The sequence below is a fragment of the Clarias gariepinus genome, chromosome 14, assembly GCF_024256425.1.
Source record: "Clarias gariepinus isolate MV-2021 ecotype Netherlands chromosome 14, CGAR_prim_01v2, whole genome shotgun sequence".
Classification (NCBI taxonomy): domain Eukaryota; kingdom Metazoa; phylum Chordata; class Actinopteri; order Siluriformes; family Clariidae; genus Clarias; species Clarias gariepinus.
In genome coordinates, this window is record NC_071113.1 from 23,773,312 (window position 1) to 23,786,748 (window position 13,437).

At 37.4% G+C, this 13,437-nt stretch overlaps 1 protein-coding gene across 1 annotated transcript; it reads left to right on the forward strand.

Moving 5' to 3' along the window:
- The first annotated feature begins 3,077 nt into the window (after positions 1-3,077).
- Positions 3,078-9,852, forward strand: si:ch211-221j21.3 (uncharacterized). Its single transcript, XM_053510872.1, has 4 exons — positions 3,078-3,492; positions 4,684-4,821; positions 6,530-6,580; positions 9,005-9,852. The coding sequence occupies exons 1-4, from the start codon at positions 3,412-3,414 to the stop codon at positions 9,035-9,037; spliced, it is 303 nt and encodes a 100-aa protein (XP_053366847.1). The 5' UTR covers positions 3,078-3,411; the 3' UTR covers positions 9,038-9,852.
- Positions 9,853-13,437: the final 3,585 nt, after the last annotated feature.

Sequence of the window (13,437 nt, forward strand, 5' to 3'; positions counted from 1 at the left end):
ATGAGTTAGTAAGTCATAATTATGAGATATTAAGTCATAACTATGACATAAGTCTCGTGATTTTTTTTCTTTTGTGAATGCAATGAGCTTCCATATGAAACATATTTAAGTTTTATTTAAAAAATAAAAACTTTTTGCATTTTTTATTTTTGCATATAATAATATTGTATTATCGGTTTAGAACAATAATCTTGTCTTTTCCATTTTTATGTGTATACCAGCAAAAATGTATTCTTTATGTCTACTTTGTGAAACATTGTCACGTTGGATCAGCATGGGCTGGACTACATAGTTGCACTCAAAGGAAATTTGCAGTGACATCCAATACCAGGCATCATTAATGGCAGATTACGGTCCGGTTCCAGACCAAGTTTCAGTTCTATCCGGACCCTGATGCTTTCCTGATAAACAAGACAACAGTGGCGGACTGGCCATCTGGAGCACCGGAAGTTTTCCAATGTGGGAAGGCCCAGTCAGTACGCAAATATATAAAAAATGACGGAAACCATAATATTGCATCTCTTTTCTACGCATATGGATGAGTGCATTGATCGCACGGGTGCCGCCGACAAAGAGCGTGTGTTTATGTTACCGCGCGTGCGGATGTATTGCCCCTCCTCAATATTAATTAGTTTGGTCTATTCCATCCGTCTTCTGAAAACCCTCATCCCACCCCCCATCCCCGCCTGACCCCTTCACTTTTAATTTACGGAGGGAGAGATATTGATCCTTTCTCGATACAGCGAATTTCTCTGAGCAAATTAATAATAATTTTCATGAATGAAAAGGTGGAGCTGAAAGTTACGCACAAATAAGAGAAAACTTTAGAGGTAAATGCTGTGAAATGCTTCAAATGAACAAATTCTACCTGGTCAAGGACAGCGAGACCAGATCCAGCAGCCCACCACATCCCACATCATAACACATTGGCTCATTAAAGTGGAGATTTTTTTTTTATAAATAAATTTGATTTATTTATTTCAAAAGATGCAGGACAATACTGCTAAATTTACAGGCTGTTAGAAAATATTCTTTGCTTTGTCTCTTATTGAGTCACGAGGGTGTTAAAAATCCTTCATCATTCAAAGTTATTCATATCGATGTAAAGTTAGTATGATTTTGAACGTGCTATAACTCCACCTGGCATGGTTTCATCCCAGTGAAACAATCTGACTACATGTGCAGTGCCATGAAAAGGTACAGTATTTGCCCCTTCCTGTTTTTTTTTTCTTTGCATATTTATCACACTTGTATGGGTGGAATTTCACCTAAACACTTTATGAGGAAAAGACAAATTGGCCTTTTTGTTTCTGAGATATCATGAACTTTTTGCAGGGGGTATCATCGTGATGCAGTGTAAGATATACCACTCATCAGTGTAGGCTGTAAGTGCAGCAAGTCACTGATGATGAACCAGTGCCTGCTGATGATGACCAACACTTCTCCCCTGATCTACCAGAGCCAAATGAAAAGAATGGCAATCAAACAAACCAGGTAAGCTGGAATAAAATCAGTAACAGCATTAACTTGTGCTAGTAATTATTATGGTAGTCAATATTAATTTAAAATAACGTTTCTCAGCATTATTTTGAATTAATATTGACTACCATAATAATTCAAATATGTAACTAGTTTAGTAGTGTGACCTAATGTTGCTACTTATTTCATTTCAGCTTATCTGTTCAGTTTTATTGCCATTCTTTTTAAAATATTGTCTTTATAGTTTTATATGTTGTTTATCTTGTCCTTTCCTTTGTTTTTTTGTTTTACTAACATGACCCAATATATGTTCATTGATACTTCAAATAATAATAGCATTGATTTCTGTTATATTTTTATACATACATCTATATATACATTTATATATACATCATATATATATATGGTAAGTCCCCAGCATATTAACAAGTTTCGGTCTAAGTCCAATTTTATTGACTGGACCTTCCTAAAATTTTTATTTAATTTATAACCCCTGTTCTATACAATTTTTTTTCAAGTTTAATCCATTTCAGAGACAAGTCCATAAGGTGGGATTTTGTATAGCAAAACAATTAACATAATTATATCTTTGCATCTAAAAACGATCAAAATAAAGTAAAGTTATGAGCAGTTAGGTGTTAAAATTTAAGATACATGTTTTGAAAGTGTCCTGCACATGCATTAACTCAACTCAACTTTATTGATATAACTTTGTATATCACTTTCACAACAAGAATGCCCCAAAGTGCTTCACATAAATAATAAAATAACAAAATAATAAAATAATATAAAAAGACATAATTAAAATAACATCACACACATATCTAATTAAACAGAATATATAAAATCAACATCTCATGTTGGTTAAAACGCCAGAAAAAACATGTGAGTTTTAAGATAGGACTTAAACACCCTCAGAGATGTGTCCTCACGAATAGTCCAGGGTAGGTCATTCCATAATTTGGGTTTAAAATAAGCTACTAATAAGCTACTTGCTCGATTTAAACAGATATTAATTAGAAAAGCTAAACTGAATATTTTTACTGGGATTTGTTAATATTTTCACTGCTGAAATAACACTGCGCTCAAGTGGCATAAGTGAATTTTAACGCACTGAAATCGTTTTAGGACAAAATGTTTTTTGTTCTTTTCTCATCTGTGATTCACTCTGATTACTGAACAGAGAGTGCATTTGGACGGCAAAAGAAGTACAACCTAGCATAAGCAAGTCGTAAAAGATACTCAACAGAGTTTTGCGGTACAAAAAGATAATCGGCCATGTACGTGGGCTTCAACCTGAAATATTAATATCACTGATTACATTAAAGCTAGTGAGCTTATTTTTAGCTTTTTAACTTTTTAAAAGTCTTTTTCCGTCAATGACGGGTACTAACTCTAGTAATAATATATGTATAACATAATAATTATGGTGTGTTAAAAAATAACTGTTCTGTCACTTTAAATCCATCGCTTACGCTTTCGCGCCAAAAACCAATTAAAGCCTCCCGTTGGTAATCGTCCCGCCTTTTATTTCACGAGCTCGCAGCGGATTGGTTGGTCCGCGCGCGTCGTGATAACGTGGGAACAGCAGGAAAAAATTAAACACAAGGAAGAAGTTAAGAATTGTGCACCGCGTTTATGTAGCGCATTGACTCTTATCCGCGATTTGGAGCTACAGAAACCCGGTCCTTTTCGGTTGTGTTGAGAGAACCGGCCTTCATATATTGGGAGAAGGTTATTAGGCGGCTGGTAACGTGCTTTAAATGCTTGGACTGTGATCAATTAAGTCGTCCTCGCTGGTTGGAGTGTATTGTTCAGTAGTTCAGAATTCCGGAAATACATTTGGCTTGGAGTACTTAATACATATACAGCTCGGTCACCCTGCTGAGGAGTGTAAGGGCGTTTGGAGAGAGAGAAAAACTAACCCTCGTCATGTCCATGGAGTGTGTAAGTGCCCTGGTGCAGAATAAGAGACAGCGGGAGGAAGAGCACAGCCAGTGGGACTGCCAGTCGGTAAAGATGTCCTGTTTAATACAGCCACTAGTTACTCACTTTATTATCAACTAAACTAAAATAATTGTTACTGGCCAAAGCTAAAAGCTAAATACTGTGTGTATTAACTCCCTGTGCACGTGTCTCTGAACTGTTTCTGTTGCTTATAAACTTTATCTACTAACTTACTTCAACCTATAAAGCTTATTTGTTTTTAATCTGAGATTTCTGTATTTATTGAAGTTTGATAATTTTGTCCAGTGATATCCAACACTATTTATTAGTTGGAAAAATACAACATTCTTTTAGATATGCTTCACAGACTCCCACTTTGAAAACCGAAAGTAAAGCAATGGCATGTACAACACAGACATACAAGAAGTAAATACCGTACAGACCCATGGTTTATGATAAAATGAATGCATTTACATTACACATCATTACATCTGATTTACATCGTATTACATTTCATTACATAAGGGCACAACAGGGGCAACTTGGCGGTGATGGGGTTTGAACCTTGTACTACTGAGCTACCCCTGCTTCACCGATATGCAACACATATGCACCGATATATGTTTTACTTTTGAGCAAGTAAGGCACAATTACACAGTTAATACATTGTCAAGATTTTATTGCGGACTTTAAAAGTGACAACTTGCGTAAGAGTAGAACCAGAGGGTTTATCTTGATCAAACAGCACAGAGATGTCTTTAAGAAGGCTCAAGTAAAGATGCTGATTATTTACCTCTTTCTTTAAATTGACCCGTTGTCCTCTTTGTGGTAAATGTATATGTACTGTATTTGTTCACTTTGTGTTTCTTTAAAGGTTAGGTTCCTTCCAGCACCCTTAAGATCTCTTCAGTTTGTTCCTCATTCAGGACCCTTTTAAAACTTTTATAAGATTCCTGAAGCTGTTTTCACCCCATCATTATTACAAACTGAGAGCCACTCACTATTCCCATGAAAACTCTTGTTTTTCTAAGAGTGTACAGTCACTTATTTTGGCCTCTCCTCCACTGCCCTTGGTGGAATGACTCTGACATACTGTTCAGTACTATTCTTAGCAGAAATAAATTATAACCGAGAGAGTGTTATGCTGCTGTAGGCCTACAGAATGCCTTTGACTTGTTGATATAGATTTGATGTTTATTACTGAACCACATCTGTTTTCTGTGTGTTTTATTATCTTCCCTATTTTAAACATATAAGAAAAGAGCATGCACTGGATTGGGAAATTGCATCGAGGTCAGATGTGATGTTGTGATGGACAGCCCAATGGATTCATGGGACACTCCACAAGTTGGCCTTCAGAACGGCACCAGTGCAAATCACCACGTCACCACTATGGTACGAATGTCAACCTTGGCTTGTTGCTTTACCGGCTGTTATACGTTGTTTCGAATGCACTTAGGAAACTCTGAGTCACGAGTACAAAGTACTGAGAGCACAGTCATAAAAATAGCTCATAATACAGATTAGCAGATTCTTCAGCAAAAGATGAAGTAGTTTAGTTACACAAGTGGGCATGGTCAAAATATTTAATCTTTTCTGTTCTTATTTGCTTCATTATTTTAATAATAAGTTTTAAAAAAAAGACAGGGCATCGCAAGGATGCCTCCATGGCTAATCTTTACTGTACAGTAGTGCTTACTAGGGGTGGGCACTATGTAAAAAAATCATTTCATGATGCTTGGAGATATTTTTATAAGGCAAAATATGTGTCATGCTTACAGAAAAAGAAACACATTTTGAAACAATAACGCAATAATAATTTTATAGTATGTCTACAAAGACTAATTAGCACTAATAAGTCAAAGCAAAAATTTTCTACGCCAGATAAACTTTGTTTATTTGGAATATCCAAATTCATTTTTTCTTTTAATTAACTTTAAATCAACAGTGGTTAAAGAGTAAGAGTATATTTAACATATATTAAGATTTATTTATGTTTGTGACAGTATTCACAATATAACTATCATCATCATAATATCTAGCCCTACTGTTTAAAATACTTTTTGTTAATTATTATTGTAAAATTGATCTTTACAGTACTCGTATCATACACCTTTTAGTATGAAATAAGCACAAAGCAAAGTTCTGAGGTTTCCTTTCACATCTCATGCCAGTAGATGGCTTGTCTGTGCTAAATTGTTCTTAGATGTGGTGAGTACATGTGATAATGTGTAATAGACCTGTATTCCATCCAAGGTGTATTCCCCCCTCTTCTGTCTATAATGTGAATTGCATTTTCAGTTACAAGCTAGACCTTGCCCCTCCAGTTGGTTTAAACCTGCCATGCATCACAACCCTCAGCAGTTCTGTTCTGTGTGGAGACTGAGCTCATCTCTGACCCAAAAATGAAATAGGGAGGACTGAACTTGCTAGCCAGATCCTGACATGGAAAAAAAAAATTGCACTCACTCACTCTATACCGCTTATTCTCTATACTGCTTATCCTATTCAGGGTCGCGAGAGGCCTGGAGCCTATCTCTGGGAACTCAGGGCATGAGGCAGGTTACACCCTTGACAGGGTGCCAATCCATTGCAGGGCACACAAGCGCACACTCACTTACACACTTACTCACACACACTACTGGCAATCCTGAAATGCCAGTTAGCCTACCCTGCATGTCTTTGGACTGTGGACACACTGGAGTACCTGGGGAAATACACCAAGAGTGGGGAGAACATGCAAACTCCACACACAGAGACCCGAGGTGGGAATGCAGGGCAACAGTGCTAACCAGTTTTTCTAAAATGCCATAATATGGCAGATATAGATCTGGGAAACCATCTTAAAGTGCCAAGAATTGCAACAATTAATTGCCAGGCTTGAAGGATTATTTTTTTAAGCTCTACCCCCATAGCAATGTTCTGGCTGCAAGGTCACCCTCATTCAGATGCTAACTCGGCAGCAAAACAAAGACTAACTGCCCTTTAACTGATAAACAGCACATAGAACAAAGTTTTTGTCAGAGTAAGTGTATTTACAAGTATTGAAATATGGTCGTTGCAAAACTAACGTTCAGTTGTGTGTATGTGAACTTTTGTGCAGGTTCTTGCTACAGCTCAGCAATCCTGCCCCAGATGCATGGCAGGAGAACCGGTGAGCTTTTACACTCTGTGTTTATTTATTTGTTTTATGTTTTTTATCTGTTTGACAATGTGGGGTGAGGCTGTAATGCAGCTATTACCATACTATATTACTATATTACTAATTATTACATGCACAATGTCACACACGCACGCAGTGTTAATTAGAGATGGGGGGGAATTGATTCAATTATGAATCGCGATACTTTCAATTTATGTATCACCACACTTACTCCAAAAATTATATAAAAAAAAATTTTTACATTTAGTAGTGATTCTATCATAGAGATGAACCGGTCGATCAGTATTATATATAAATGGTTCTGTACTAAGCGCAAAAGCTTTCAAGTGGCATAACAGAAAAGCATTTTTATGGAATTACATTATCAAAATTTTCACAGATTAAAAGCATCTGGTTTGCATTTCCCTCCAACCTCTGCGTTTGGAGAACATGCTCGCGTTAGAAGCCCTGCGTGCTTGCAGCCGCTCAATCCGCTCAATTCAACTTCATTAAATGTTTCAAATTGTAAGAAAATCAGGGAATATTTGGTGTAAAATCAAATCGGAATATTTATAAGATGGTAAAACTTATAGAATTTCTATTTTTTTATTGAATCAGCAGCTAGGTATCGTGATAATATTGTATCAGTAGGTGATTCTCATCCCTACTGTTTATGTAGCAAAGATGATCTCATTCTGAATAAACTGTTTTATGGATTCTCATGTGCCACATTTTTAATCACATTTGTGTTTTTTAAGAAGTCGTTTTTAAATGATTTCAATTAGAAGAATATCATCTTCCATGTCTAATGATTGAACAGAAAGTGATAAGAATTGTGATAAGAAAATTGAACTCTGTTATAATGTTATCTTGTTAAGTGATGTATACACTGTATGACCGAATGGTTGGACACCTGACCATCACACCTACATGTATTCTTCCTCAAGCTTTTGCCACAAAGTCAGAAGCACAGACCTGGGTGGTGGTGTCAGTGTGTATCCTGTTGCATTAGACTTTCTTATCACCAATTATAACCAAATACCCCAAACCTGTTTCAGTCTGACAGTGCTGCTATACATTAAGCAAGCTCCATGAAGACATGGTTTGTTAAGAGTGACGTAGAAAATCTCGAGTAGCCTACACAGATCTTTGACCTGAACCCCACTGAACACCTTTGGGATGACATGAAAAGCTGCCGCACCTCAGGCCCCCTTACCTGACATCAGTATCTGACTTGATTTTCTTTAATGGAGAAAGATCACAAATCCCCAGTCATGCTCCCAAATCTAGTGGAAAGCCTTCTCAGAAGAGTGGAGTGGAATTATAACAGCAACAGGGACCTAAATCTAAATTGAGGGGTTAAGCAAGCAGATACAGTATGGGTCATGTGATGGTCTTGTGTCCACATAGTTGGTCATATAGTGTAGGTCGTTATGTAATTATTGCTGTTTCAAGTGCTGCATGCTTACATAGTCTTGATGCCAAGCTAACTTAATTTGGGTCAGTTTGTGTCCCACATCTGCAGTACACAGAACACAGACATAGATCCTGTTATTAAACATTAAATACAAAAATTGACACAAACAGTATTCTACTGTTCAATAAACTATGAAGGGTGTTCAAGTCAAACTGGGACTTTTGATTGTGCAGAATATCAGAACACAGTTATGAGTGTAAAAACTCTTTATTTATTTCCCTACATTTCTGCTACATTAATGCACTTATCTCAGCCTTAAAAGTTTTTTTGGTATGCCAGAACCATGATCTGACTGCCTGCTTCATGTCTAAAACGCTGGCCTCCCAGGAACTCCTTTAATGGCCCAAACGTAGAAATGGCTTGGAGCAGGGTCAGAACTGTACATTTGCACTAATAAAATGTTTTTCCTGCAGCTGAGTCTAATCACTGTACTGTGCTTTATCTTCTCCAAATATCAATAGTTTTTTTTTCCCCTTTTATCCATGAAAAATTTCCAGCACCAGAAGTCCCAGTTTGACTTAAACACCCTTCATATTAAAAAAGGATTATACACCTCATTTGTTCAGATAGATTTGATACGATGTTTACTAATTGGATAATTAGCAAATTATAAGCACTCAGTGTAAGTTCTGTGGAGCTTTCGCAAACGTTATTTTAAAATTGCATAATTTTAACATTATTGTGAAATGGCCCATAGCGTATTTGCCTGAAATCTGATGACTTTGGGAATTTCCCGCATTTGAAAAATCAATGCAGGTTCACGACAATGAAGAAATGCACATTTGAAACACTTTACCTGCAGGCCAGGGCACCTAGCATCTGATCTCGCCGCCGCGCTCTTTTGATCCATCTTAGCCGGAGTCAGCATATATGAATATCAATCGCAAAGGGTTAATGAACATAACATGCAGAAAGGTGACCTGTGTCACATCAATGTTTGCTCTGTGTCTCTCTCTCAGGGCCATATAAATCATATCATGCAGAGATATTGATCACAAGGTCAGACAGGTCTGGAGAGGATGAATAAGAAAACAGATTGCAGGATCTCTTGGAGTGGAGGAACAGCCTGCTCTTTGGCCAGTTCATATCACAACACATTCTGTGCCTTATTTATCACTACAAGTACTTGACTTCTCAGTTCTAATCTTGCCTGTGGGTATTTTCTTTCTTTTTTCCCTTTTTTTTATATATATAATATCAGCACTTCAATGACTGCTGTTTAATGGAAGGGCTAACCACAGGTGATTACTAAAAATTTCAGGTTATCACATTTAATATGAATGCTTATTTAGTTCCTAATACAGTCTAGTTTGGAGAGCAGCCAGTGATGGTTTTTGTTTGTGTATTTAATGTAGACCAAATGCATTTCACGTTATTAGTATGTCTACTTGACTGTAGGATTAAATGTTTCACGTATGTTTTATTTAAACTATGATAGTCATTTAAATGTTCACTTTGCTAAAGATTTTATTAGATTGGTTCTAAAATCTAGGAAATTGTTCTTTATGAATCCAGAGACAAATGTTTTCAAAATCAGGCCAGTAGAGAAAAATTGCACTGAGATGTATTATGTAATTATGAAAGGGTCTTTTTTTTCCCTTTCTGTTTTGTTTTACATTTGTAGCATTTTAACATGCAACACTGTATTTATATATTAATATTGTTTTTTTCCCTGTTGTAAATGCTGCATGAATATTTGAGGGGGTAGGGACACATTTGCTTTTTTACCAATATGTATTATCACCTTGGTATAACAATACCACTTTCTTGATTATGTAATACTTTACATAAAGATTAATTTGAAGAACCTTTTTTGTCTTTTATTACATTATGTGTTTGTTTTGGTGTTAAAACTGCACAGCAAAAGTACATTTAAATAGTTACTTCAACGATTCTCATAACTTGTAAGGTTTTATATGGAACAATTATGGTTCCTTAAAAGGACAACTGAAGAAAAAAAATCCCAAGCATGTACTTTTCTACAACGAACACCAGGTGGTGCCACAACCCTCAGAACTCTCACCTACAGCACCTACACGCCACAGTCCACATTTAATTAACCGCCACGTCGCTCAGGCCTTATAGGAAGCCGAAATGCATAATCACGAATTGTTAGAACAAAAGATATCTGGCATGTTCGATTGAATTCATCACAAAGCAACTTACGTTGACTCGAGTTGTTTTATGATTTGTGCTGATAAATTGAATTTACATCTCAAAAACTATGATTTAGTCTTCAAACAGGAAACACAAAATTTACATCTGCATTTATTGTGGCAGCGATGAAAGGCAAAGCTTTTTATCCGTATTCTCAGAGGAGATGTGCTTCTCAATTTGACATAAGCGTCTTTCATCCAATTTAGCCAGCTCGGTCTAGTGCTGGTCTACGTTTTATGAGTCCCTCATAAAATAGCCCTCCCATTCCACAGACTTATAATGCTGCCCGTGTTGCAATGAATTCATAAGTCATAGTTTCTGCACTTGTAAGTTATAAAGGAATTATTTCGGCTCACGAGAAGCCGCGGGGATAGCAGGAAGTTTGTGGTAAGTCAACCAAGATGGATTTAAGTGTATTACCAGCTCAATCTTGTCCGTCCTCCCCCAGTGTTGCCTCTTGTTGCCTGAGAAATGAGAGAGCGAGCGCACTCAGACAAAGCTTGACCTCCAGGGGCCGGCTCTCACAGCCTAGATTTTCAATAATGTGGGACAATAAGGCTTAGGCTCCTAACCTGCTGCAATATGCTACAAGTGTAAAGAGCTTAGCCACTAATAAAGTAGCCGGCGAGTGTGAGAGGGGAAAAAGCTCATCTTTGGAAAACTCATATTTGGAGATCAAGCGTGATGAGATGATGTGCAGGGGTTCAGGCAGAGCTCAATCTTTTTTCTTTTTTTTTGCAACGGTCAAGCTTGGCAATTGCCATTTGACATGTTGGATATGAATGAGGGGCTCTATGTCAATCCCCTCCGAGGCTTTATGACAGGTGTACATCTGCTTACTTTGATGTCAGCTTTTTGGCCTCATAAAGACATTTTTTCTCCTCTGTTGCATGCTCGCAGTGACCTGTTTCTGCAGCTTCCATAAGAGGACCAGGTTGCCGGTGTGTTCCTTAGGGAGATGCACGGCCATTACGGCTTTATTGTGGAGATCAGCGGGTCATGCGGCACTCTGTACACGCACAAAGGGAACATTTCCTCTTTCATATTTTCCCAGTGATCAGCACAGAGATGAAAGCACAACCATAAAGGGTATTGTCCTACAACATGCAGATGTCCTACATACAGTATATACACTACTGGACATATCTCTGAATGTACAGTAAGCATTCAAATTATGTGTAGCTCTTATAAAAGAGATTGAAGGAAACACGACAGAGTGACTTTTTTTTTTTTTACATTTTGCTTAATGTTTTCGTCCTCCTAAAGTCAGCCTGCTCTTTTCATGCCTGTATCCTTTGCCAGATCACATATACTCTTACAGCATTTCCACCTACTTTGTTTATTAGTCTTTGATCCACAATATTCCAGGCTAAGTTACACCCATGCACTGCAAGGTGAACCTATCGGCATTGTTCCCTATAGGAACCCAATACCCGTGGAGCCTTTCCTCTCTGTGCACAAAAAACTCACCTCTTTTAGGAACAGAATTCTCCAAAGATGCTGAACAAAAGGTCACGCACAAAGACACAATTTTATGCTCCTTTAATGAGTCAAATTTGCTCTGCTTTTCAGACACCACCTCAGCACTTACTTAAAGATACATAGCAGATAACTGAACACGCCAGGAGTTTGTGTAATCCATAGAATAGCGTAGAATCACTGGGTTTTAGATAAAGACGCTGTCATCTTTAGCACAGAAAGTAGCTGGAGTGATGAACCATATTGTAAAACTTCACTTAGGATAAAAGATAAAATAGTTGTCTGCGTGTTATCTCGGGTATAAATCATATATTGTGTACTTAACTCTTTGACCATGTTTCACTTTAAAGAATGGTGTCCCATGTTTTCAATCAGAAATGTTTTATTTGCGGGTGGCTTAAACATAAGTAAATGCAGAAGTGATGATAAAAATGATGGTCTAGAGATAATTGTAGGAATCAATCATTTATTTTGTAAGGAATTGTTTCATGCATTCCTTTGGGCATTAGGGATACCTTCTGTTTCTTTGCTTAAAAAAATCCTTAAATTCTCAATCATTATGTCAGAAAAACTGAAAAGCCGTTAAATATTTAAAAAAGGGACATGTTAGTTTTTTAACAGCATTGTACAAGAGGATAAAGGAGATATATGAAATAAATGTTTTCTTTGCGAGTTAAAATGTAATTTCTGAAAATATTTAGCTTAAATTTGACATACAGTAGGCATTGTGGCGATTTTAATCTAAACATTACTGCATACTAAACCCCCCTAAGTATTCTTGTGTTTATTTAAGCCAGATTGACTTCTTAGGTGTTTCTTAAGTACTTTTCATTGTACCCTATTCAGTCCAATGACATTTCTGTTCTGCTTGGTGCAAACATGTCACATCCTGCTGTAATCACTCGATCCATTTAGAACATTTAAAATGAAACAGGAATCAAATTGTAAAAAAAAAAAAAAAAAATGCTGTCTATTTTTTCAGTACCAGTTTTTCTGCTGAGATTTTTTACTGGCTGGAAAACAATGAGAGGTCTGATGCTGGTGTGTTTTTAGGTTATTTACTTAGCTAGATCACCTCTGTTGCTCTCAGTGAGCCTTGACAGTGCTCAGAGCTCTCTCGGCGCTCAAAGCAATCCCCCACAGACTTATGCAATGTACACGAAGCCATGAAAGGGTGCAGAACGCTGCTGTCAGTCAACAGTGGGCCTGCTCTAATGGATGAGCTGTTGAAAGTGTTAAGGCACACACATACACATACATGTATACACATACAAAGGCCCATCCTGGGCTGTCGAACACCGGGTTTGAAAAGAGCCAATGCAGGAGGACGGCTGTCGCTGAACGAGGCCTTTCATCTTCTCTCGCAGTTCTGATAAAGAGCTGTAAGCATATTATGAATTAATAATGCAGGTGGCGTTCTCAAAACCTCACGTCATGTTTGTATCTGAGAATCGCTCCAGTGCAAATGTGTTTTGGAGGTGTTTACCGAGAAGGAGGAGGTGCGCACCTTTGCTTTAAAGGTTAAATCAAATCCGAGTTAACAGGGGTGAAGCCACAGAGACTCCGCTGGGAGAAAGAAAGAGCAAAGAGAATAAACACAGACTCTTCTGATGCGCTGAAAAACTTCACTGCTCAAACCTGCCGATTCATTTTTCCACATTATCATCTAAATTCAGCTTAGAATTGAACAGGAGCTCAGTAACTGCATCCACAGGTCACGGGGCATCACTGTGCTTTTATAGTTAGACTAAACATA

Bases quoted from the DNA above. Each gene is read 5' to 3' on its own strand.
- si:ch211-221j21.3 (XM_053510872.1), top strand. From the start codon at position 3,412: ATGTCCATGGAGTGTGTAAGTGCCCTGGTGCAGAATAAGAGACAGCGG. The intron at 3,493-4,683 runs GTAAAGATGTCC...TAAACATATAAG, and splicing joins GCCAGTGGGACTGCCAGTCG to AAAAGAGCATGCACTGGATT. The intron at 4,822-6,529 runs GTACGAATGTCA...ACTTTTGTGCAG, and splicing joins ATCACCACGTCACCACTATG to GTTCTTGCTACAGCTCAGCA.